General features: G+C 40.6%; 1 protein-coding gene across 1 annotated transcript in view; it reads left to right on the top strand.

Moving 5' to 3' along the window:
• LOC117337493 (protein-glutamine gamma-glutamyltransferase K-like) overlaps positions 1-27,606 on the top strand; it is a 79,104-nt gene that overhangs the window by 6,954 nt on the left and 44,544 nt on the right. Inside the window, exon 2 of the mRNA XM_033898498.1 lies at positions 16,025-16,182. Within this exon, the coding sequence (XP_033754389.1) occupies positions 16,025-16,182 (158 nt within the window). The remainder of the gene's footprint in view (positions 1-16,024; positions 16,183-27,606) is intronic.

Below are 27,606 nucleotides of genomic sequence, written 5' to 3'. Positions count from 1 at the left end.
TTCTACCTTTGTGACAATTATTGCATTATATAGAAAACGATACGATAGTGACGTTCTGTGTGAATCAATTTATGCCCCCTCCCCCTTTCCACTTATCGAAAATCTTATTCTCGAAAGATTGCAAAATTTGCTATAATCATTTAATCATTTCATTTTTCCGAAATTTTGTTCCGAAAGTTTGGCCCCCAGACCCCTCGCAAAAAAAATCGGCTCCCGCCTATGGCGCACGCATTACCATGCACATTACCATGCACATTACCACTAAATTACTTTCCAATTCCTGGATCCGCGCCTGCTGTGTACTGTCATATACGGTGCATGGTAATCTAACGTTCAAAATAATGAATAATTTATGATTATAAATCATCATTCATCGACGAAACTCTTCAAATAATCGTAAATTAGACGAAACTCTTCAGCGAGCCGAAGCATTTTCCGGACAAAATGCATGCGGAGATGACCCCCGAAAGTGCACCTGGCGGCAGCCGATTATACAATCACATGACCTTTCAACTTCGTATGTAAATGAAGAATCTGGACAGGCTCAGGGGTAGCAGTGTACAGTAAAAATGCCAAATTCTGAAAAATATGGCACATGCTTTAGATATGTAAACATTGCCAGTTAACCTTACATATAACCTCTTATAAAGTATATATATTTGAAGTCTGTACAACATTTGCAAGTTTAATAGAGCTCTGAAGGATAAGTAAACTGATATTTTCTGTGATTTTTAGAGCTGTGAATACCATGGTAACAGCTTAAAAAATTCTCAAAAATTGCAAAATATTATGATATTTGACCCAAAATGGCACAATTCTCTACACATTTTTTTTTCTGAAACCTATTTAAAATTAAATATCTCTATCCCAAAGACAGAATTAATCTTGTTTGGACATATGTTGTAAATTAAGTTTTTCCGCTATCTTACCTTTTCTGTGGGCTTCCATTTTGCGCTGTAGGCCAAACTAAATTTCCTGTGTAAACACACGTTCGGAAAATCCGGATATTTAAAATCCGGAACCAATTTATTGATTTTTGTTTTAATAAATGTGAAGCCTGTATGTACTACTTCATACTGGATATACCAATTATAGTGTACATTTATTTTTTCATTTTTTATACATATCATAATACAGGAGTTATTTGCTTAACAAAAAAATTGCCCATGGCCAGGCTGTCTTACTGTGGTGTGCTACCAGGGAGCCGTTTGAGAAATGGCGTTCTGAGCGAGGAATTCGGCGATGTTTTCACGGATTATTGTGTTTTGGATGTAACAATTCGTATTGAGTGGCACGGTAGGTTAAAGATGAATGTTTTCTGATGACGGTCGCATATAGTGTGCGCCGTGTCAGTTTGAATAAAAGTGTTTTTTAGTCGATTGAAGTGTAGTGGTCTGCCGTTTCGCTGGTGGCGGAGTTTCCGGCCTTCTTTATTACACAGTACACATACCACTGGTATCATTCCCCCCCCCCCCCCCCCCCCCCCCCCCCCCCCCCATTTTTTCTAATTACTATGCAAGCGCCTGTGTCCGAGTGCACTCCGTTTGGACTTGGAGTGCACTCCGTTTGGACTCCAGGTAAACTTGGAGTGCACTCCAAGTGGACTCCGAGTCTACCTGGAGTCCTATAAGACACCATGTCTGCCCCGGGTCTATAATAAGACTATATCATATATAAATATTAATACTTTGATGCTTTCAATATAATTTATTATAAATAAATAGATTTTTACAAATTACTTTTGTTCTGTTCACATTACTATTTACATTTGTTTATAGTCTACTAGGAATATTTATTTTATTGTTAATACATGGTAATAATGCCTACATGTTAAATCTATATTTATTAAGATCCATAAAATACAGTTATACAATTTATGCTATAATCAGGTTTTTATGACAGTTAATTGCTTATTATTTCATATTTTATTAAAATGTAATTAAACTGTATTTCATTTTATTAAGGAAGTCAAAAATTATTTCAATTAGAATATTTATTTCTGTACACATATCATGACTTTAAAGGAAGTTTAGATAATGTATCTATATTATGTTATTGATTATTCAAAATATTGAAAGTTTACAGTATTTAATGACTTATGTGTTTTTTTTAATAAAACATTCTCTGCATGAAAGGAAAATATAACTACAGATATATACTCAGTTCAGGCAAGTAATTATAAAATAAACATAATCAATATAGTTTACATAGGTTTACATTTTTAAATGTATTGTTAAAAAGTATACATTTACAACTGTAAATATTCACGAGCATTACCTGGTTAAAATAATGTTCTGACATAATGTACACACAAGTATTTAGTTCTGTACTACCCATAATAAATGACAGTATCTGTTATAATTGCTATTATTATTGGCCATGCATGACTGACTCTGGCCTGACACACCCGAGAACTGTGCCAGGTGAGTTTTAGTAGCCAGCTACAGGTACTGTCCTGGGTTCACAGAAATACCTATGTCCATCTTTGTTGTTGTATGGCTTCAAATGATGAAGCTGTGCAAAGCTGGGTGTGTAGCCTCAGGCCATCAAAACAGTAAGATTATCTCCTGACCTGAAGGAAAGGATTGTAGCTCTCCATCTGAGAGGCCTTAATCAGACCAAAATTATAAACGAAATACCGATATAATTAAGGTGGAAATGTCAAAATAAGCTGTAAAACCATTAACAAACTGGTAAACAGGTTTTAGAAGACCAACTTTATCGAAATGAAGTTATTCTATACCGAAATTAGAAAGTAAAAATAAGCTGTTTCTTATAACATTGTAACCTGTCTAAACTGTAAGTCATTGAGACTAAACGTATTGGCCGATTTATGCAGGTGTCCGGTATGTAGAGGTGAAATGTTGAATGATACAAGTTCAGAAAAAAATATCGAAATCAAATTAAGAAATGACGCAGTTCTTATCTTGTTATATTTAAAAATATAAAGACATTGCTTTAAAAAAATATTTGTAAAGAAAGAGATTTAAGTAAAAAAAAAATCAGTATAATTCCCAATGGTATAATAAATGTAAATTCACTATTTCCCAAAACCAACCTATAGCCGTATACCCGTAATTAGTACACATTGTTCTCGTCCAGGAAATGGGATCATAATAGGAAACAGGAAACTGCCTGAGGTACAATTTGCCCCGTGGCAGTTAGACACTGGCAACCTATGTACCATTTACCTGGAAAACTTACCTGTTGGAACTACATCGTTTTCTCTTCCTATGCAGTCAATATCTATCATCGATGTGTCACTCATACATGTCACAGATACAGGTCATGAATGTACAATGGTTGTTCAAGACAATTATAAAATCATAAAGTTAAATGTTTAAACTTTAAAAAAAAATCATAAGGTAAGCTGCAGTTAGTGTATGGAATGTTTGATAAGTATTTACTTATAACTCAAACATGGAAATCATATTAATCTATGGTGATTTACATTATAATTGACTTCTAATACTCTATACATACTTACATTAAAATATTAAAGACACAAAGTAATAGTACCAGTTTGAAATAAAATATCTTTTGTTATGTTTTTTTTTATATATATGATAATGACTTATAACTGTTGTTGTAATAGTATTTTAAAGACACAAAGTAATAGTACCAGTTTGAAATAAAATATCTTTTGTTATGTTTTTTTTTATATATATGATAATGACTTATAACTGTTGTTGTAATAGTATTTTAATAGTAATGAACAATCATATCATTTCAAAAGTGTCAGATATAGACAGTCACAAGTCTGTACCTATATTCTATATGAACTTGGTATATAGGTTAGCCCGAGTTTCCTCTGGCCCTGACACCATATACACCAGATATGGTGTCAGGGCCAGAGGAAACTCAGGCTAGGTAAAGGTAAGGTGTGATGACCAGTTTCCATCTAACAATTAAGGGGGTCTTTATCTAGTTAGATGACTGTGTACACCTGTCCAATTCAATTCAATTCAATTTATTTCTCTTTAACCATACATAACAGTACAGAGAAAACATATTTACACAATACATAAGTTATATACAGTTGTTCAGCCAGTGTATAAAGTATGCACACGCAGACTGTATCAATTAGTTTATCAAAACATCTGATATTTAACCATATCGTTACGCATGATACCATTTTATATAATTTCAAATCAACAAAACGACAAAAAAAAAAAAAAAAAAAAAAAAAAAAAAAAAAAAAAAAAGATCAAGTCAAGATGAACATGATGTGTAACATCATGCTATGGAGGACACATTGCTAAAGATAATACTAATGAATTTACAGAGTTTTTTCAATGTATTTACGTGGTTTGAGTTCATAAGATCTCTAAATTTTAATATGTTCGGCCTTGTATAATAATATTTATTTAGATATAATTTTCTATGCGCAGCTAATGACTGGCATTCTAGCAGATAATGGAATTCATCTCCTATTTGTTGACTATTACAAAAAGTACATATTCTTTCGTGGCGTTCAATATTATTCCACCTTCCAGTTTCAATAATCAGTCTATGATTTGTAGTTCTGAACTTACAAAAAGTATTTCTTTCTTTATCTGTAAGAACGTCTAGATAGCATTCAAAACCAAATTTGTTTTTAAAAATTCTGTAACAACCAGACTTAGAAGAATTAAATACATCATTATCCCACTGCTGTATAAACTGATCATGGAGTGTTTGTTTTACATATGACTTTATCCAAGAAGTATCTAATTCCTGGATATACTGGATATTCCACACATAGCTAATACCACATTCATCTAATAATTGTTGTATATAACGTATATAGGGAACATTATTATTACGGTATTGGTTTAGACATAACAGTTTATAAGTTATTACATTTAGTTTGTTTTCTTTTGAATTAATCAATTGAGACCAATAGGTCAACATTCTCGTCTTAACTGAGATATTCAAAGGATAAGCTCCAAGTTCACCATAAACCATAGACGTTGGTGTACTTCGTTTGACCCCTAATAATAACTTACAAAACTTTAAGTGCGCTCTCTCAATGACTTGTAGATTTGTAAAACCCCAAATCTCACATCCGTATAACAATATAGGTTTTACAATTTTATCATACAGATCATATATACACTGAACAGATAGGTTATATAACCTTCCTTTCTTTAAAACATCATACATAGCAATTGTTGCTTTTTTAACATTGTAATTTTTAGCTTCATTAAAAGAACCTGTGCGTGAAAAAACAGTGCCCAGGTATGAAAAACTTTGGACAATTTCTATGTCTTCAGTATCAAATTTGAATTGTAATCTGTTATTTAGACGACCTTTACTGAATATCATACATTTTGTTTTCTCACTGTTAACTTTCAGTCTCCATATTTTACAATATTCACTAAAAACATTTAGCTGCATTTGCAGGTCTTCTGGGGTGTCAGAAAATAAGATTGTATCGTCAGCATACAACAAAATAAATAGTTTAATATACATATGTAAATCAACTTCAAGTTGGTTTGTCAGGCACTGTAAACCGGTAACATTATTTCTAGTCATAAACTCCTCAAGGTCATTCAAATATAAACTAAATAAAAAAGGAGACAAGTTTTCCCCTTGCCTCAATCCATTATTGCATGCGAAGAATGCAGAATTCTGACCATTAAATGATATGTTAGATTTAATACCTTGATACATATTGTAAATAATTGTATACATTTTGCCATTTATATGATTTAACAACATTTTGTTCCACAGACCATTTCTCCAAACTTTGTCAAAGGCCTTTTCAAAATCAATGAAAATACAGTACAGCTTCTTTTTCATCATATTAGTAAGACTAATTAGGGAATACAGCACAAAAATATTATCTATAGTTGAATACTTCTTGCGAAATCCAGCTTGGTTTTCACATATTAGATTAACTTCGTCGGAATACTTTAATAGTCTTGCATTTAAAATACTTGTGAATAGTTTGCCGATGCAACTTACAATAGTAATCGGCCTATAATTTTTAGGGTCTGAGGGAGAACCCTTATTTTTATAAATAGGTACAATAGAGCCTCGAAGCCAGCTTTCAGGGATTTTCCCTGTGCTAAAAATAACATCAAATAATATAACATAGAGATCAATCATTTTAGAGGACGAATATTTAATATATTCATTAATGATGTCCAGATCTTCACACCTTATAAGGTCAACTTGGAGGAAGGGGTCATTATTGGGGTCAGTGTACAAGTCTGTCTTTTCTCCACACCCCTGTAATCACGCTTGATATACAGGTAAATATTGATTCTGGAAGTGGGGGGGGGGGGGGGGGGGGGGGGATTGTATCTTACATAACAGTTAAAAGAACTCCATGTATGACCTGGATTTAATAAGGCAAGTGTAACAAAACAAAAAAACAGTTGGTTTACCAAATGGAAATGTAAGTCTGATGTTAAACTCTAAACAAAACTAGACATTGGATCCAGAATATGCTATCAAGGTGATAAAAAACAAGCTTTCTTTTGTATTGTATGTTAAGTAATATATATACTGTTGGAAGTAAAGTATTTGAAATATTAAAAACAGTAGTACTTTGAGTACAAGATAGTTCCAGTACACATTCAGACTCTACATTTTGAGAGACCACAAACAACTTGCCAAATACATTTCTGTTTATTCCCAATATCTATTCATTTATGGCGTGGCTTGTTAAAATTCTTCAAATCAAAGGAATGCTGTCATATATTTTTCAACAAAGTGCCATATCTATTCAGTCACTTATACAGGGTTTTCTAATAAAAAAAATCAATTATATTAGATGCATTGTTTGTTAACCAAGTAAAAATGAACCAACACAATTATATGGTATATACAAAGATAAAACAGTAACACATATCTTATTGTTACATGTTTTAGGAGTCTTAATTGTATATGAGTATACATCTATATATAAACATTATGTGTATATGTACTTGGTTACAGGTACATGTGATACATGTGGACCAAGGTAGAATTGGGGCCTGATAGGACTCCAGGTAAACTTGGAGTGCACTCGGAGTGCACTCCAAGTTTACCTGGAGTCCAAACGGAGTGCACTCCAAGTCCAAACGGAGTGCACTCGGAGTGCACTTTGTGTAACCTTTAGTCTGCACTCAACTGTAGCTCTATAAATCGGTAAAAGTTCCGGCCTACCACAAGGAGCTGTTGATAGAACGTTAAATGAATAAAACCAACCAAACCAAAGTGCTGAGTACGCATGTCCAGTATATCTTACACGGACAGTACGTGTCGGTGAAGGGTTGGTAGGTAACTCCCTTTATCTACAGGTCCAGTACACGGACAGTACGTGTCGGTGAAGGGTTGGTAGGTAACTCCCTTTATCTACAGGTCCAGTACACGGACAGTACGTGTCGGTGAAGGGTCGGTAGGTAACTCCCTTTATCTACAGACCCAGTACACGGACAGTACGTGTCGGTGAAGGGTCGGTAGGTAACTCCCTTTATCTACAGACCCAGTACACGGGCAGTACGTGTCGATGAAGGGTCGGTAGGTAACTCCCTTTATCTACAGACCCAGTACACGGACAGTACGTGTCGGTGAAGGGTTGGTAGGTAACTCCCTTTATCTACAGGTCCAGTACACGGACAGTACGTGTCGGTGAAGGGTTGGTAGGTAACTCCCTTTATCTACAGGTCAGTACACGGACAGTACGTGTCGGTGACGGGTCGGTAGGTAACTCCCTTTATCTACAGGTCCAGTACACGGACAGTACGTGTCGGTGAAGGGTTGGTAGGTAACTCCCTTTATCTACAGGTCCAGTACACGGGCAGTACGTGTCGGTGAAGGGTTGGTAGGTAACTCCCTTTATCTACAGGTCCAGTACACGGACAGTACGTGTCGGTGAAGGGTTGGTAGGTAACTCCCTTTATCTACAGGTCCAGTACACGGACAGTACGTGTCGGTGACGGGTCGGTAGGTAACTCCCTTTATCTACAGGTCCAGTACACGGACAGTACGTGTCGGTGAAGGGTCGGTAGGTAACTCCCTTTATCTACAGGTCCAGTACACGGACAGTACGTGTCGGTGAAGGGTCGGTAGGTAACTCCCTTTATCTACAGGTCCAGTACACGGACAGTACGTGTCGGTGAAGGGTTGGTAGGTAACTCCCTTTATCTACAGACCCAGTACACGGGCAGTACGTGTCGGTGAAGGGTTGGTAGGTAACTCCCTTTATCTACAGGTCCAGCACACGGACAGTACGTGTCGGTGAAGGGTTGGTAGGTAACTCCCTTTATCTACAGGTCCAGTACACGGGCAGTACGTGACGGTGAAGGGTCGGTAGGTAACTCCCTTTATCTACAGACCCAGTACACGGACAGTACGTGTCGGTGAAGGGTCGGTAGGTAACTCCCTTTATCTACAGACCCAGTACACGGACAGTACGTGTCGGTGAAGGGTCGGTAGGTAACTCCCTTTATCTACAGGTCCAGTACACGGACAGTACGTGTCGGTGAAGGGTTGGTAGGTAACTCCCTTTATCTACAGGTCCAGTACACGGACAGTACGTGTCGGTGAAGGGTTGGTAGGTAACTCCCTTTATCTACAGGTCCAGTACACGGACAGTACGTGTCGGTGACGGGTTGGTAGGTAACTCCCTTTATCTACAGACCCAGTACACGGGTAGTACGTGTCGGCGACGGGTTGGTAGGTAACTCCCTTTATCTACAGACCCAGTACACGGACAGTACGTGACGGTGAAGGGTTGGTAGGTAACTCCCTTTATCTACAGACCCAGTACACGGGCAGTACGTGTCGGTGAAGGGTCGGTAGGTAACTCCCTTTATCTACAGGCCCAGTACACGGACAGTACGTGTCGGTGAAGGGTCGGTAGGTAACTACCTTTATCTACAGGTCCAGTACACGGGTAGTACGTGTCGGTGAAGGGTCGGTAGGTAACTCCCTTTATCTACAGGTCCAGTACACGGGTAGTACGTGTCGGTGAAGGGTCGGTAGGTAACTCCCTTTATCTACAGACCCAGTACACGGGTAGTACGTGTCGGTGAAGGGTCGGTAGGTAACTCCCTTTATCTACAGGTCCGTTTTGACAAGTTACATGTACATACCGATGTACTTATATTTAGCAGGCATACCAGTTACACGTGGGATAGCATTCTAACACTATTGTTTATACTGAGGTATATATTTATGTGTTCCACAATGACATCTAAATATGTTAAAAAACTTAAAATATATAAACATATGATCAAAGAACGTGTAGTTACAATAACAGAGCGATCAGTGAACATTTCCCCGTCCGTCCGTCCGTCCGTCCGTCCGTCCGGCCGTACTTATACCATAAATGTACGTGTAAATTACATCAAAACCTACTCCTTACCGTACTGTTAACTGAAGGGGGCGTCAGATATTGTATATACTCAGTAACATAACTTGTAATTACATGAATACTTATAGGTATATACTCAGTTTGATAACATGTAATTACATGAATACTGATAAGTATATACTCAGTTTGATAACATGTAATTACATGAATACTGATAAGTATATACTCAGTTTGATAACATGTAATTACATGAATACTTATAAGTATATACTCAGTATGATAACATGTAATTACATTTATACTAATAGGTTTATACTCAGTATGATAACATGTAATTACATTTATAATTATAGGTATATACTCAGTATGATAACCTGTAATTACATGAATACTAATAGGTATATACTCAGTATGATAACCTGTAATTACATGAATACTGATAAGTATATACTCAGTTTGATAACATGTAATTACATTTATACTAATAGGTATATACTCGGTATGATAACATGTAATTACATTTATACTAATAGGTATATACACAGTTTGATAACATGTAATTACATGAATACTAATAAGTATATACTCAGTATGATAACATTTAATTACATGAATACTAATAAGTATATACTCAGTATGATAACATGTAATTACATGAATACTAATAGGTATATACTCAGTATGATAACCTGTAATTACATGAATACTTATAGGTATATACTCAGTTTGATAACATGTAATTACATTTATACTTATAGGTATATACTCAGTATGATAACATGTTATTACATTTATACTTATAGGTATATACTCAGTATGATAACATGTTATTACATTTATACTTATAGGTATATACTCAGTATGATAACATGTAATTACATTAATACTGATAGGTATATACTCAGTATAACATGTAATTTGTCTTCTACATCTTGTAATATATATCTATATTTACATATCGTCAGGATTCTATGGCAAATATATGTGTATTATGACGTGATTTAGTCAATATCATTATCCTTCTTCCCTTGTTTAAGTTTGATAGAACTGTAAAATAACCCTATCTACCATATGTTTATAAAGCTCATACTTGCTTGAGACAGGTGTGTGTGTATGTCTGCCGCGTCCAGACACACCAATTCCAAGATCGAACAACTTTTGTTTAAAAATCTAGCTCGTTGTACTTTTGTTGTTTGATCTTCGTTCGTTATATGCCTTCGTTAAGATTAAATTATCAGATTTAAACAATTCAAACCAATAGTTCAGCATTCTAAACAAAAGTGTATTTCCTAGAGGTTTTCAAGTTCAATGTAAGCCACAGGGGTTTCTAGTAGATTTATTTACACCAAGGATTTTTTTTTGCAATATTATGTATGATTTTTTGTTTCATCTCAGCAGCTTTACAAGCTCCCGATATTTCACAGACAGAAGAATACTTCAGACGTATGTATCAAAAAGATACAACAGTGTTGACATTTAAAAGCATATATCCATTACATTTAGAGGAAGAGCTCGAGGGCTTTACGTCCTTGTTCAGTAACATTCATAGCCAGCATGTTGATTTTATTGCTGAATCAAAAGAGAGTGCCTAAATAACCAATACTGAAAGGTATTCTCCATTAGATGTCCGGATTTCATTGTCTTTAACTCTGTCCCCATTTTTCAGTTTTTCTGAATAAGTATTTAGACTTTGTAAACCCTCAACTGGTTCGGGAAACAACACAAGATCATCAGCAGACATTTTCGGATTGAATTATCCTTACAGAAAATCTTCCTGTCTTTGTCGACACACATTTTAAATTCATTAGAGCTTATCTTTGGCACGTATCTCGTCCATCATCCCAATACTACATAGAAGTTACCTCCCTTAGACCAGTGGTGCCCAATCGCTCGAAAGCGTCGTACAAAAAAAAAAACAAAAAAACAAGAGACCTATCAATACAACTCTATGAATCTTTCCTAAAGGGATTGTGTAGCATACTACTGCCCCAATAATCATGGTCCTAGCTATAATATTTTGTATATATCACTAGTATGATATACCCTGGAGCATTTTATATTGCCTTTGAAATCGATGGGGACATCATACTAGGGACAATGACGTGACGTCATGAATTGTGAAAGACGCAACAAAATGGCTGCATCCGTTTGATTAGCCCTCATAATCACTTACTTACGTTTAAATCAAAAGGTTTTCTGTGTTATGGGATAAAAAGTATCTAAAATTCGTTTTCATTTCATTTGCGATTCTAGGATGGTAGCCTTTGCGAGCAAAAATAAAATCATGACACGCGATTCGTTTCTTAAAGTTTCGACTTTCGCTCGCAATGCTTCGCACCCTACTATCTCCCATGCAATGAAAACGAGATCCTATATGTACGCCTAGTCTAAGATTTGTGATACGTCATCAGTCTAAGACCGAGAGAGGAGAAGTGGCGCTGTTCTAATTGTAGGAACAAATCGTCACTTAGTGTCCGAATGTGGCGTTTTATCCGTCCTTACTGAAGCGCCACGTGTCGGCGAGACTCGGTGACAACATGCACTGGTCTCTGTATTAGAGTTACTGTCCTTATTCCATTAATGTCTACTCCAGCTCGTGTATTTCAGTAATACATGGGAGATCAAATTAATGGCGAGGTTGACATAATTACCTTGAAGTGCATTGCTTTTATTTTCTTGGTGATATAGACATTACAGGACAAATAGTAAATAAAGGGCCGATGGGGCCTGAATCGCTCAAATGTTCTGCAGCTTAAAAACACTTCGTTGGAAGAATTGATTTATGTAAAATTCACAAATTAAATAAGCCATTGAGGTGGATCCGAATTTAATTGTCCTTCTAGAGCATTACATTTAAATAGCATAGCACTTGGATTCCTGGTTATTCGGTAGTAAACATTTGTAGATTTTAAACAAGCTTCACGCTTCGTGTCCATTATCATGACCCCGGGCTTGCTGGGCCTCCGGGGCTTCATGCTTATCCAGACGCCAAATATAATATTTTAATGGTTTTAACACATCTGTCCCAGGTGACCTTGAAAATGGTCAATGTCATTCATTTCGACAAATTTGGCAACTCTTCACACAAGTGTAAGTATCATGGTCATTAAGAAGGACTTGTTTAAAGGAACATGTTAAGGCTGGATATTCCCACTGTACCATTATGATGTTACCAGGATGTGGTGCCGGATGTTAAGGCTGGATACTCCCACTGTACCATTCTGATGTTACCAGGATGTGGTGCCGGATGTTAAGGCTAGATACTCCCACTGTACCATTCTGATGTTACCAGGATGTGGTGCCGGATGTTAAGGCTGGATACTCCCACTGTACCATTATGATGTTACAAGGATGTGGTGCCGGATGTTAAGGCTGGATACTCCCACTGTACCATTCTGATGTTAACAGGATGTGGTGCCGGATGTTAAGGCTGGATACTCCCACTGTACCATTATGATGTTACCAGGATGTGGTGCCGGATGTTAAGGCTGGATACTCCCACTGTACCATTCTGATGTTACAAGGATGTGGTGCCGGATGTTAAGGCTGGATACTCCCACTGTACCATTCTGATATTACAAGGATGTGGTGCCGGATGTTAAGGCTGGATACTCCCACTGTACCATTCTGATGTTACCAGGATGTGGTGCCGGATGTTAAGGCTGGATACTCCCACTGTACCATTATGATGTTACCAGGATGTGGTGCCGGATGTTCAGGCTGGATACTCCCACTGTACCATTCTGATGTTACCAGGATGTGGTGCCGGATGTTAAGACTGGATACTCCCATTGTACCATTATGATGTTACCAGGATGTGGTGCCGGATGTTAAGGCTTGATACTCCCACTGTACCATTATGATGTTACCAGGATGTGGTGCCGGATGTTAAGGCCGGATACTCCCACTGTACCATTCTGATGTTACCAGGATGTGGTGCCGGATGTTAAGGCTGGATACTCCCACTGTACCATTATGATGTTACCAGGATGTGGTGCCGGATGTTAAGGCCGGATACTCCCACTGTACCATTCTGATGTTACCAGGATGTGGTGCCGGATGTTTTAGACCGCAGTATCCGTATATCAACTATCCAAGCCTTTTTATCTATCTACAATGTTACACACTTACATTGAATGTGTTACACGAAGTCAAACACAGATCTATACACACGGCAGACAGGTATTAGAGTCACGATACCATAATAACGATTTTCATCTCAATCAGAGACAGATCAGTTCAGTTCTCTTTATTACTCTGCACCTTTCGGCTTACCAGTCGACATGTGGACATTGTTAAAATGTAGTTATACCTGGCTTCAAAACAACTTTCCACCCGATAAAATACTCCTTCAAAATGCTATCACGTCCCGGTGCCTTACTTAATTTTAAATTCCTTACAGCGGAATATATTTTACACATTCGATATCCAAGTTCATCAAACATAATATTAGCAGTACTTACATCGTGTTCATTTAACAAGAGATCCCAGAGGGATCTTGGCGCCCACCATTGAATGATCTTTATAGGTTCCATGTCAGATTGATCTTCTCTTTATTTTTCCCTTCCTTTTACTAATCTGTGTAAATTGAGAAACATCCCTCCAGTACTTTTCAAATATAAGAAATTTGAGATTTAGCGAATATGTCTGTCTGTCGGCCATGTTATTTTCAGATTGGTCCCCAAATGCAATACGATGGACCAAGGGGAACCTACATATGAAATTTGAGAAAGGTCCCTTCATTACCTTCTGAGAAATAGCGATAACAAACTTCAATTGTCAAAATCCGAGATGGCTGCCTATCGGCCATGTAGTTTTCGATTGGTTCCAAAATGGAGTTTACACAACTAGAGATCAAGGAAAACCTACATATGAAATTTGAGAAAGATCTCGTCAGTACTTTCCGAGAAAAAGCGATAACAAACTTCAATTGTCAAAATCCAAGATTGCTGCCTGTCGGCCATGTTGTTTTCCGACTGATTCGAAAATAAAATATGCACAACGTTGTTTTCCAATCGGTCCCAAAATGGAATTTGCACAACTCGGGATCAAGGGGAACCTGCATGTGCAATTTGAGAAAGTTCCCTTAAGTACTTTCTGAGATCTAGCGATGACAGACTTCAAATGCCAAAATCCAAGATAGCCGCCTGTCGGCCATATTCTTTTCCGATCTATCAAAAAATTGAATATGCACAACAGGGGACCAAGGGGGAAACTGCATGTGAAATTTGAGAAAGATTCCTCCAACACTTTCTGAGATTTAGCGATAAAAAACTTCAAATGTCAAAATCCGCCATGTTGTTTTTCGATCACTCTCAAAATAGAATATGCGCAACTAATGATCAAGAGGAAGGTGCATGTGAAATTTTGCAATTATCCTTCCGGTACTTTCTGGCAAATCGCGATAACAAGAATTGTTTACGGACGGACGAATGAGATTTAATGTTGATTTATGGATAAAAACACAAAATACATGTACTTTAAAATTCGTCTCCTATTTTGACGCTATGAATCTGTGAATGCACCCCACAAGGATGTCGAGTGAGTACGGACGGACGGACGACGGACAACGGACGCCACGGTATGGCATAATCAAAATATAAGCTCACCTTGGCCTTCGGACAAGATATAATCATATAATCATGATATCTTATTATCTACATTCATTAGGTGGATTTTAATTCAATTTCAAAATACAGTATACGTAGTAAAGTAGCTTACAGTTGACAAGTAAATCATGGAATATAGATCTAATCAGTGTGAATTACATAGGTGATTAACTTTTTATGTCCTGTGTGTCAGTATTGTTCTGGACAAAACAACACATTAGTTACCCTGGTGTCATGTCCTTGGCGCATGCGCTTGTTTTGTTTCCCCTGGTGTCATGTCCTTGGCGCATGCGTTTATTTTGTTTCCCCTGGTGTCATGTCCTTGGCGCATGCGTTTGTTTTGTATTCCCTGGTGTCATGTCCTTGGCGCATGCGTTTGTTTTGTATCCCCTGGTGTCATGTCCTTGGCGCATGCGTTTATTTTGTTTCTCCTGGTGTCATGTCCTTGGCGCATGCGTTTATTTTGTTTCCCCTGGTGTCATGTCCTTGGCGCATGCGTTTGTTTTGTATTCCCTGGTGTCATGTCCTTGGCGCATGCGTTTGTTTTGTATCCCCTGGTGTCATGTCCTTGGCGCATGCGTTTATTTTGTTTTCCCTGGTGTCATGTCCTTGGCGCATGCGTTTGTTTTGTATCCCCTGGTGTCATGTCCTTGGCGCATGCGTTTATTTTGTTTCCCCTGGTGTCATGTCCTTGGCGCATGCGTTTGTTTTGTATCCCCTGGTGTCATGTCCTTGGCGCATGCGTTTGTTTTGTATTCCCTGGTGTCATGTCCTTGGCGCATGCGTTTATTTTGTTTCCCCTGGTGTCATGTCCTTGGCGCATGCGTTTATTTTGTTTCCCCTGGTGTCATGTCCTTGGCGCATGCGTTTATTTTGTTTCCCCTGGTGTCATGTCCTTGGCGCATGCGTTTGTTTTGTATTCCCTGGTGTCATGTCCTTGGCGCATGCGTTTATTTTGTTTCCCCTGGTGTCATGTCCTTGGCGCATGCGTTTATTTTGTTTCCCCTGGTGTCATGTCCTTGGCGCATGCGTTTATTTTGTTTCCCCTGGTGTCATGTCCTTGGCGCATGCGTTTGTTCGTAACATACTTTACAATTTAGAGATGTATGTTCGACATATGTTGCAGGACCAAGCTTACGGATCGTCTTACGTCATATTACGGTAACATCCGAAGTCTTCTGCTCGGCGGAATTTTGACAGGTCGAAGGTCAACCTATCAGGTGGACGAGTTTCCAGATGAGGGACATGCGTCATGTTACCGGAAGGAGAAGGAAGGACAGGAAGGTAGGTCTCATATCAATAGTTACTTAACATTTATACAAGTGTAGCACAAACAGTCGTGTCAACTGTTTTATAATATTGTGATTTGAAGGTACCTAGCGTAGAAAGCCAACGTTTATAATTTAATTGGAAATGAGGATGAAACAATAAGACAGTGACATTTTGTATGTACAACACAGACTAATGTGTAGCTTCATATTAAAAAGAATCACGAGATGTCAGGTGGGGTTCAGACATATCGATCCAGTTAGTAGTACCTTTTGTTATGACCGGAAGTGACCAACTGTCGGCCTCGTTTTGTCGTCCTCGTGCTGGCCACTTCACACAATGCCGGCGGTTACAATAGTTACCTGTGTCACTGTAAAATAATTGACAAGATGTCCAATGGGCCTGTATCACTCACCCGCTGATATCTGCTTTGATAGAAAAACTTGGGAGTGTTGACGTCTGTAGCCTTGAGTATGGGTCAAGGTCATTTATTTTCGCAAACTTTGCCGGGCTGTATCCCAGAAACCTTCAATCCAAATATCACGAGTCTAAGATTTATCAGATTATCGGAAGGATCAGATGGAGTATTTAAGCAAAGTTGAACCCTTTCACATTGAATATGTTGTGATGCTTCATTCCAGGGGAATACTCACTAAATGTCACAATTGTTGGTCTTTGTTTGGAGTTTTGACTCTTGAGGAAAAAAAAACAAAAAACTATGTCGAGCTTCATACCAGGAACGTACATAGTACTTACCACATATCGGGTGTTGTAAAGTAACTCAGAATAAATCGTACGGGTGTTTTAACAAATTTCACCACTTTGACCTTGACTATATTATGTTAAGTTATACGGTATTAGTAATGTCAGGGGCGAGATATTTGTTCTGTCGGATCCTGTGTATTAACAATCAAGTATACACTGCCTTCAGTATTTTCGCAGTTCTACTTGGGAATGTTCTCCTCGGCATCGGACTGAAATATTAGCCCGTACTCTCATTTAACCTTGAACATGTTTGGAGGCACGGTGTAGCCATAGTTACGTCCGTGTTTACAGAGCTGGCGTGAATTTCACAGAATCGTGTTGAGTTTTCACATCATCAAGACATGGAAGGGACGCAATATGTGTTCTATAAGATTACTCCTGTACAGTCATTACTACAGTAATCAATTTTATTCGGTAACGACGTCGCTCGGCCAACTTCCTGTTTCCGTCTCACATTGCATGTCACGTGGTCTGGGTTTCACCACCACTCCTAGTTACACGTAATACCAACACATTGGCGCTCCACAGTCAGCTGGGTTGACAACTGTTTTTTTTTTATCGTCAACAGAATTACAAACACTAAGATGACCTTGACAGAACATTACCAGAACGAATGATACCATAAATGTCTTTACGAAAGCTGTGATGAAACCCATCAACGAATTATAGAATAAATCTAATCTGAAATTCACTTTTTTCCTTTTGTGTATTTCCTTAACCACGTTTCCTTTCAATCCGTATAACTGTTATTTCAAAGATGTGTTGCGTTATCAAAACAACCTTGAATGGATTTGACATATTCTAAAATCCACTATTGTCTTTCTATTATCGCTTTGAAAAAAAAGAAAACCAAAAAAACAACAAAACAAAACTTTTCGATTTGTAATACAGAAGACATGTTTCTGATCTCAAATGCAACTCTTCATTCAACTGATCTACACTGTGGACTGTTGTGTGAGGGACGTTAGGAGAGTGATGTTTGGTGTGACTGTGGACTGTTGTGTGAGGGACGTTAGGAGAGTGATGTTTGGTGTGAGGGACGTTAGGAGAGTGATGTTTGGTGTGACTGTGGAGTGTTGTGTGAGGGACGTTAGGAGTGTGATGTTTGGTGTGACTGTGGACTGTTGTGTGAGGGACGTTAGGAGAGTGATGTTTGGTGTGTTGTGTGAGGGACGTTAGGAGAGTGATGTTTGGTGTGTTGTGTGAGGGACGTTAGGAGAGTGATGTTTGGTGTGAGGGACGTTAGGAGAGTGATGTTTGGTGTGAGGGACGTTAGGAGAGTGATGTTTGGTGTGTTGTGTGAGGGGACGTTAGGAGAGTGATGTTTGGTGTGAGGGACGTTAGGAGAGTGATGTTTGGTGTGAGGGACGTTAGGAGTGTGATGTTTGGTGTGAGGGACGTTAGGAGAGTGATTTTGGTGTGTTGTGTGAGGGACGTTAGGAGAGTGATGTTTGGGTGTGTTGTGTGAGGGACGTTAGGAGAGTGATGTTTGGTGTGAGGGACGTTAGGAGAGTGATGTTTGGTGTGTTGTGTGAGGGACGTTAGGAGAGTGATGTTTGGTGTGACTGTGGACTGTTGTGTGAGGGACGTTAGGAGAGTGGTGTTTGGGTGTGTTGTGTGAGGGACGTTAGGAGAGTGATGTTTGGTGTGACTGTGTGAGGGACGTTAGGAGAGGGATGTTTGGTGTGACTGTGGACTGTTGTGTGAGGGACGTTAGGAGAGTGATGTTTGGTGTGACTGTGGACTGTTGTGTGAGGGACGTTAGGAGAGTGATGTTTGGTGTGACTGTGGACTGTTGTGTGAGGGACGTTAGGAGAGTGATGTTTGGTGTGACTGTGGACTGTTGTGTGAGGGACGTTAGGAGAGTGATGTTTGGTGTGACTGTGGACTGTTGTGTGAGGGACGTTAGGAGAGTGATGTTTGGTGTGAGGGACGTTAGAAGAGTGATGTTTGGTGTGACTGTGGACTGTTGTGTGAGGGACGTTAGGAGAGTGATGTTTGGTGTGACTGTGGACTGTTGTGTGAGGGACGTTAGGAGAGTGATGTTTGGTGTGACTGTGGACTGTTGTGTGAGGGACGTTAGGAGAGTGATGTTTGGTGTGACTGTGGACTGTTGTGTGAGGGACGTTAGGAGAGTGATGTTTGGTGTGAGGGACGTTAGAAGAGTGATGTTTGGTGTGACTGTGGACTGTTGTGTGAGGGACGTTAGGAGAGTGATGTTTGGTGTGACTGTGGACTGTTGTGTGAGGGACGTTAGGAGAGTGATGTTTGGTGTGTTGTGTGAGGGACGTTAGGAGTGTGATGTTTGGTGTGACTGTGGACTGTTGTGTGAGGGACGTTAGGAGAGTGATGTTTGGTGTGACTGTGGACTGTTGTGTGAGGGACGTTAGGAGAGTGATGTTTGGTGTGACTGTGGACTGTTGTGTGAGGGACGTTAGGAGAGTGATGTTTGGTGTGACTGTGGACTGTTGTGTGAGGGACGTTAGGAGAGTGATGTTTGGTGTGACTGTGGACTGTTGTGTGAGGGACGTTAGGAGAGTGATGTTTGGTGTGAAGGACGTTAGGAGAGTGATGTTTGGTGTGAGGGACGTTAGGAGAGTGATGTTTGGTGTGACTGTGGACTGTTGTGTGAGGGACGTTAGGAGAGTGATGTTTGGTGTGACTGTGGACTGTTGTGTGAGGGACGTTAGGAGAGTGATGTTTGGTGTGACTGTGGACTGTTGTGTGAGGGACGTTAGGAGAGTGATGTTTGGTGTGACTGTGGACTGTTGTGTGAGGGACGTTAGGAGAGTGATGTTTGGTGTGAGGGACGTTAGGAGAGTGATGTTTGGTGTGAGGGACGTTAGGAGAGTGATGTTTGGTGTGACTGTGGACTGTTGTGTGAGGGACGTTAGGAGAGTGATGTTTGGTGTGACTGTGGACTGTTGTGTGAGGGACGTTAGGAGAGTGATGTTTGGTGTGACTGTGGACTGTTGTGTGAGGGACGTTAGGAGAGTGATGTTTGGTGTGACTGTGGACTGTTGTGTGAGGGACGTTAGGAGAGTGATGTTTGGTGTGAGGGACGTTAGGAGAGTGATGTTTGGTGTGTTGTGTGAGGGACGTTAGGAGAGTGATGTTTGGTGTGTTGTGTGAGGGACGTTAGGAGAGTGATGTTTGGTGTGACTGTGGACTGTTGTGTGAGGGACGTTAGGAGAGTGATGTTTGGTGTGAGGGACGTTAGGAGAGTGGTGTTTGGTGTGTTGTGTGAGGGACGTTAGGAGAGTGGTGTTTGGTGTGTTGTGTGAGGGACGTTAGGAGAGTGATGTTTGGTGTGACTGTGGACTGTTGTGTGAGGGACGTTAGGAGAGTGATGTTTGGTGTGTTGTGTGAGGGACGTTAGGAGAGTGATGTTTGGTGTGAGGGACGTTAGGAGAGTGATGTTTGGTGTGACTGTGGACTGTTGTGTGAGGGACGTTAGGAGAGTGATGTTTGGTGTGAGGGACGTTAGGAGAGTGATGTTTGGTGTGACTGTGGACTGTTGTGTGAGGGACGTTAGGAGAGTGATGTTTGGTGTGATGTGTGATGGACATCAGGGCTGTGACGTTTGGTGTGATGTGTTACGGACATCAGGGTTGTGACGTTTGGTGTGATGTGCGACGGACATCAGGGTTGTGACGGTTGTGTGATGTGTGACGATATCAGGGTTGTGACGTTTGGTGTGATGTGTGACGGACATCAGGGCTGTGAGGTTTGGTGTGATGTGTGACGGACATCAGGGTTGTGACGTTTGGTGTGATGTGCGACGGACATCAGGGCTGTGAGGTTTGGTGTGATGTGTGACGGACATCAGGGTTGTGACGTTTGGTGTGATGTGCGACGGACATCAGGGCTGTGAGGTTTGGTGTGATGTGTGACGGACATCAGGGCTGTGACGGTTGTGTGATGTGTGACGATATCAGGGTTGTGACGTTTGGTGTGATGTGTGACGAAATCAGAGCTGTGACGGTTTGAGTGACGGACATCAGGGCTGTGACGTTTGGTGTGATGTGTTACGGACATCAGGGTTGTGACGTTTGGTGTGATGTGTGACGGACATCAGGGTTGTGACGTTTGGTGTGATGTGTGACGGACATCAGGGCTGTGACGTTTGGTGTGATGTGTGACGGACATCAGGGTTGTGACGTTTGGTGTGATGTGTGACGGACATCAGGGTTGTGACGTTTGGTGTGATGTGTGACGGACATGAGGGCTGTGACGTTTGGTGTGATGTGTGACGGACATCAGGGTTGTGACGTTTGGTGTGATGTGTGACGGACATGAGGGCTGTGACGTTTGGTGTGATGTGTGACGGACATCAGGGTTGTGACGTTTGGTGTGATGTGTGACGGACATCAGGGCTGTGACGTTTGGTGTGATGTGTGACAGACATCAGGGCTGTGAGGTTTGGTGTGATGTGTTACGGACATCAGGGTTGTGACGTTTGGTGTGATGTGCGACGGACATCAGGGTTGTGACGTTTGGTGTGATATGTGACGGACATCAGGGCTGTGACGGTTGTGTGATGTGTTACGGACATCAGGGTTGTGACGTTTTGGTGTGATGTGCGACGGACATCAGGGTTGTGACGTTTGGTGTGATATGTGACGGACATGAAGGCTGTGACGTTTGGTGTGATGTGTGACGGACATCAGGGCTGTGACGTTTGGTGTGATGTGTGACGGACATCAGGGTTGTGACGTTTGGTGTGATATGTGACGGACATGAGGGCTGTGACGTTTGGTGTGATGTGTGACGGACATCAGGGCTGTGACGTTTGGTGTGATGTGTGACGGACATCAGGGTTGTGACGTTTGGTGTGATGTGTGACGGACATCAGGGCTGTGACGTTTGGTGTGATGTGTGACGGACATCAGGGCTGTGACGTTTGGTGTGATGTGTGACGGACATCAGGGCTGTGACGTTTGGTGTGATGTGTGACGGACATCAGAGCTGTGACGGTTTGTGTGACGGACATTAGGGCTGTGACGGTTTGTGTGACGGACATCAGGGCTGTGACATTTTGTGTGACGGACATCAGGGCTGTGACATTTTGTGTGACGGACACCAGACCTTTGACGGTTATGGTTTGTGTGATGTGTGACGGACATCAGGGCTGTGACGGTTTGAAGACGGACATCAGGGCTGTGACATTTTGTGTGACGGACACCAGACCTTTGACGGTTATGGTTTGTATGATGTGTGACGGACATCAGGGCTGTGACATTTTGTGTGACGGACACCAGACCTTTGACGGTTATGGTTTGTGCGATGTGTGACGGACATCAGGGCTGTGGCATTTTGTGTGACGGACATCAGACCTTTGACGGTTATGGTTTGCATGACGGATATAGCTTACTAGTAATTGAACTACACGTACGACTCAGTGTCGCAGTATTTCGCCGTTTTAGGCTAAGTTTGAGAATGCGTTAACCTTAGATGTGTAAAGCTAATTCTAATCTTATATCTGTAAAGGTTTTAGCTGTAAAGTGAAGTCTAACGTATTAATGAGTTATTTAAGTAAGGATAGTATGATCTAAATCACAATGTAAACAATATGTACGAGAGTAGGTCCATACTTTGTTGAAATATCTTATCTAAACTCCTTGATGTTAATTCTAAACTGTTAATGCTTCATTTCCGCTCCACACACGATAAGAAGTGGATCCTGTCTGTAGCCAAACGAAGCCGGTTGAGTAAGTGGTAGAAGATACGCAGACTGTTTTATGGGACCGTTACACGACATCGAGATGGTTTCCTCTCCCCGAACCGACACTGGATATATCTACTCAGACAATATCATTAATTCATTATAACTGGTATTACGTTTTGGTAGTCTTTTCGTCTAGGACACGACAGAAATACTAAGTGATGACTACCCTGACGTTCTATCAGGACACGGGTAATCAAGTTTGTAATAGTGATCCCCAACATTTACCGTACGTAACCAATTACAGATCACAGGCTATCATCAATTAGCAGCTAATTACAGATCACAGGCTATCATCAATTAGCAGCTAATTACAGATTACAGGCTATCATCAATTAGCAGCTAATTACAGATCACAGGCTATCATCAATTAGCAACTAATTACCGATCACAGGCTATCATCAATTAGCAGCTAATTACAGTTCACAGGCTATCATCAATTAGCAGCTAATTATAGATCACTGGCTATCATCAATTAGCAGCTAATTACAGATCACAGGCTATCACCAATTAGCAGCTAATTATAGATCACAGGCTATCATCAATTAGCACTATTTCTACAATTTTGAATCCCTACCCCATAAGGAGGCTACCAGTTAAATATGAGAGGTATACATTGCGTAGTTTCAGAGAAGAGGTTGTTAATATCAATTTAGCCAAATTGACCCCTTTTGGCACCTTTCCCCAGGCCCCCAGGGGGTCAGCCCCACCATAGGTACAATTTTGAATCCCCATCCCAAAGCGATACTACCATACAAATATGGGTGATATCCATTGCTTAGTTCCAGAGAAGAAGTCTTTTAAATCAGTTAAACCGAATCGACCCCTTTTGACCCCGCAACTTAGAACCTAGGGGGTCAGCTACACCATTTGTACAAGTTTGAATCCCTACTCCATTAGGAACCCGGGGGGTCAGCCTAATCATTTGTACAATTTTCAATCCCTACCCCATAATGATGCTACATGTACCAGTCAAATTTTGTTAGAAGTCAATTGTTGACGGACGGACGGACGCCGGACGCTACGGTACGGCATAAGCTCATCTTGGTCCTTCCTCGGACCAGGTGAGCTTAAACCATTACTTGGCTCGTACGCCGTGTTATTCAGCATGCCTTCACTATTCAAAATCAAGGCCTCTGTGTGTAAACAGGGCCTGGCAAAACATCTGTATCTACAATGTAAACATCACCTGATCGGAGTGTCCTAATGTAAACATCACCTGATCGGAGTGTCCTTATGTAAACATCACCTGATCGGAGTGTCCTTATTTAAACATCACCTGATCGGAGTGTCCTTATGTAAACAGCGCCTGATCGGAGTGTCCTTATGTAAACATCACCTGATCGGAGTGTCCTTATGTAAACATCACCTGATCGGAGTGTCCTTATGTATGCAGCGAATGGTTGGGGTGTCCTTATTTAAACATCACCTGATCGGAGTGTCCTTACGTAAACATCACCTGATCGGAGTGTCCTTATGTAAACATCACCTGATTGGAGTGTCCTTATGTAAACATCACCTGATCGGAGTGTCCTTATGTAAACATCACCTGATCGGAGTGTCCTTATGTAAACATCACCTGATCGGAGTGTCCTTATGTAAACATCACCTGATCGGAGTGTCCTTATGTAAACATCACCTGATCGGAGTGTCCTTATGTAAACAGCGCCTGATCGGAGTGTCCTTATGTAAACATCACCTGGTCGGAGTGTCCTTATGTAAACAGCGCCTGGTCGGAGTGTCCTTATGTAAACATCACCTGATCTGAGTGTCCTAATGTAAACATCACCTGATCGGAGTGTCCTAATGTAAACATCACCTGATCGGAGTGTCCTTATGTAAACAGCGCCTGGTCGGAGTGTCCTTATGTAAACATCACCTGATCGGAGTATCCTTATGTAAACATCACCTGATCGGAGTGTCCTTATGTAAACATCACCTGATCGGAGTGTCCTTATGTAAACAGCGCCTGGTCGGAGTGTCCTTATGTAAACATCACCTGATCGGAGTGTCCTTATGTAAACATCACCTGATCGGAGTGTCCTTATGTAAACATCACCTGATCGGAGTGTCCTTATGTAAACAGTGCCTGATCGGAGTGTCCTTATGTAAACAACACCTGATCGGAGTGTCCTTATGGAAACATCACCTGATCGGAGTGTCCTTATGTAAACATCACCTGATCAGAGTGTCCTTATGTAAACAGCGCCTGGTCGGATTGTCCTTATTTAAGCAGCACCTGATCGGAGTGTCCTTATGTAAACATCACCTGGTCAGGGTGTCCTTATGTAAACATCACCTGGTCAGGGTGTCCTTATGTAAACAGCGCCTGATCGGAGTGTCCTTATGTAAACATCACCTGATCGGAGTGTCCTTATGTAAACATCACCTGATCGGAGTGTCCTTATGTAAACAACACCTGATCGGAGTGTCCTTATTTAAACATCACCTGATCGGAGTGTCCTTATTTAAACATCACCTGATCGGAGTGTCCTTATGTAAACATCACCTGATCGGAGTGTCCTTATGTAAACAGTGCCTGATCGGAGTGTCCGTATGTAAACATCACCTGATCGGAGTGTCCGTATGTAAACAGCGCCTGATCGGAGTGTCCTTATTTAAGCAGCACCTGATCGGAGTGTCCGTATGTAAACTGCGCCTGATCGGAGTGTCCTTATGTAAACAACGCCTGATCGGAGTGTCCTTATGTAAACAGCGCCTGGTCGGAGTGTCCTTATGTAAACATCACCTGATCGGAGTATCCTTATGTAAACATCACCTGATCGGAGTGTCCTTATGTAAACATCACCTGATCGGAGTGTCCTTATGTAAACAGCGCCTGGTCGGAGTGTCCTTATGTAAACATCACCTGATCGGAGTATCCTTATGTAAACATCACCTGATCGGAGTGTCCTTATGTAAACATCACCTGATCGGAGTGTCCTTATGTAAACAGTGCCTGATCGGAGTGTCCTTATGTAAACAACACCTGATCGGAGTGTCCTTATGGAAACATCACCTGATCGGAGTGTCCTTATGTAAACATCACCTGATCAGAGTGTCCTTATGTAAACAGCGCCTGGTCGGATTGTCCTTATTTAAGCAGCACCTGATCGGAGTGTCCTTATGTAAACAGCGCCTGATCGGAGTGTCCTTATGTAAACATCACCTGATCGGAGTGTCCTTATGTAAACATCACCTGATCGGAGTGTCCTTATGTAAACAACACCTGATCGGAGTGTCCTTATGTAAACAGTGCCTGATCGGAGTGTCCTTATTTAAACAGCGCCTGGTTGGAGTGTCCTTATTTAAACAGCGCCTGATCGGAGAGTCCTTATTTAAGCAGCACCGGATTGGAGTGTCCTTATTTAAACATCACCTGATCGGAGTGTCCTTATTTAAACATCACCTGATCGGAGTGTCCTTATGTAAACATCACCTGATCGGAGTGTCCTTATGTAAACAGTGCCTGATCGGAGTGTCCGTATGTAAACATCACCTGATCGGAGTGTCCGTATGTAAACAGCGCCTGATCGGAGTGTCCTTATTTAAGCAGCACCTGATCGGAGTGTCCGTATGTAAACTGCGCCTGATCGGAGTGTCCTTATGTAAACAACGCCTGATCGGAGTGTCCTTATGTAAACAGCGCCTGGTCGGAGTGTCCTTATGTAAACTGCGCCTGATCGGAGTGTCCTTATGTATGCAGCGAATGGGAGAGCTGTCTCTATATAAACAACGCTTTCGAAGTTGTTTGTATGTAAGGAGGGCCTGGTGGAGATGTCTGTATGTAAACATTGTCGTGGAGAACCGTCTGTATGTAAGAAGTGTCTGGTGGAAATGTTTGTTAGAAGCATTTGATGAAATGTTTGAATAGCGGCAGTGTCTAGGGAGTTGTTTGTATGTAGGCCGTGTCTGGTGGAATGTCTGTATGTAAGCATGAACTTTGGAATGTCTGTATGTAAAACGTGTCTGGTGGATTGTCTGTATATTAGAAGTACAGTATCTGGTGGAATTGTCTGTATATTAGAAGTACAGTATCTGGTGGAATTGTCTGTATATTAGAAGTACAGTATCTGGTGGAATTGTCTGTATATTAGAAGTACAGTATCTGGTGGAATTGTCTGTATCTATATAGGGAACAACCAACCAATTGAAAAAATATGTTTTTGAAACAGCCCCTGTGTATAGAACGTTGAGCCAAGGATAAAATGTCTGGCAGTCACTGATTGGCCAGTATGTTCTGAAGTGAGAAAATAGATATGTAGCCTGATAGGTAACTATCAATAAGAAATGTTGATATAAATTTCGTTAGTCCGATTGGTTTTTTTCCCAAAAGTTCACGTAATAATAGTAAACAGGTAAACATTTAAGATTTTTGAGAATTTTTACTGCGAAATTCACCTATTTTCAAAATGGCTACCCTGGAGAAAATTTGAGCTGAAGGACCCAACTTTTTTTTGATTAGGTGTTATATCAGACCCTAAACTTTTGTTATAAACCATAATCGTCATATTCAATTCAAGAATTTGAATGAAATAATCCAAAACGTTAACACTAAAGTCTATGGGAAAACAATTGGTTGGTTGGTCTCTATAAGGTTTTTGTTGATAAGAAAAACGCTTCACCTCGAAGTAGTGAAGTTGCATTATTCGTATGTGGAAATCAACTACAACAGATAAATAGGTTATAATGGTCCGTCGCGTGTTGTTTGACAGGAATGACAACACTGGGCGCAGAAGGCAGGACCTTTTTTGACTCAGGCCAGCACGTGTGTCATTATAGTCAATAGTTCATAGAAACATCAGTTTTAACAACATATACAATATGTAAATCTATAGTTATGGACAAAACAATAGGCGTAACTGGTATGGGGGACATAGAAATATTCATTTATTCATATTTAAGTAACGTAAGAAAGCGCCTGATTAATTAAATCTAAATCACTGCCA

This window comes from Pecten maximus, chromosome 11 (assembly GCF_902652985.1).
Source record: "Pecten maximus chromosome 11, xPecMax1.1, whole genome shotgun sequence".
NCBI classification, from domain to species: domain Eukaryota; kingdom Metazoa; phylum Mollusca; class Bivalvia; order Pectinida; family Pectinidae; genus Pecten; species Pecten maximus.
The sequence above is the reverse complement of the archived record's forward strand: the minus strand, read 5'-3'. Positions and strand labels throughout refer to the sequence as shown.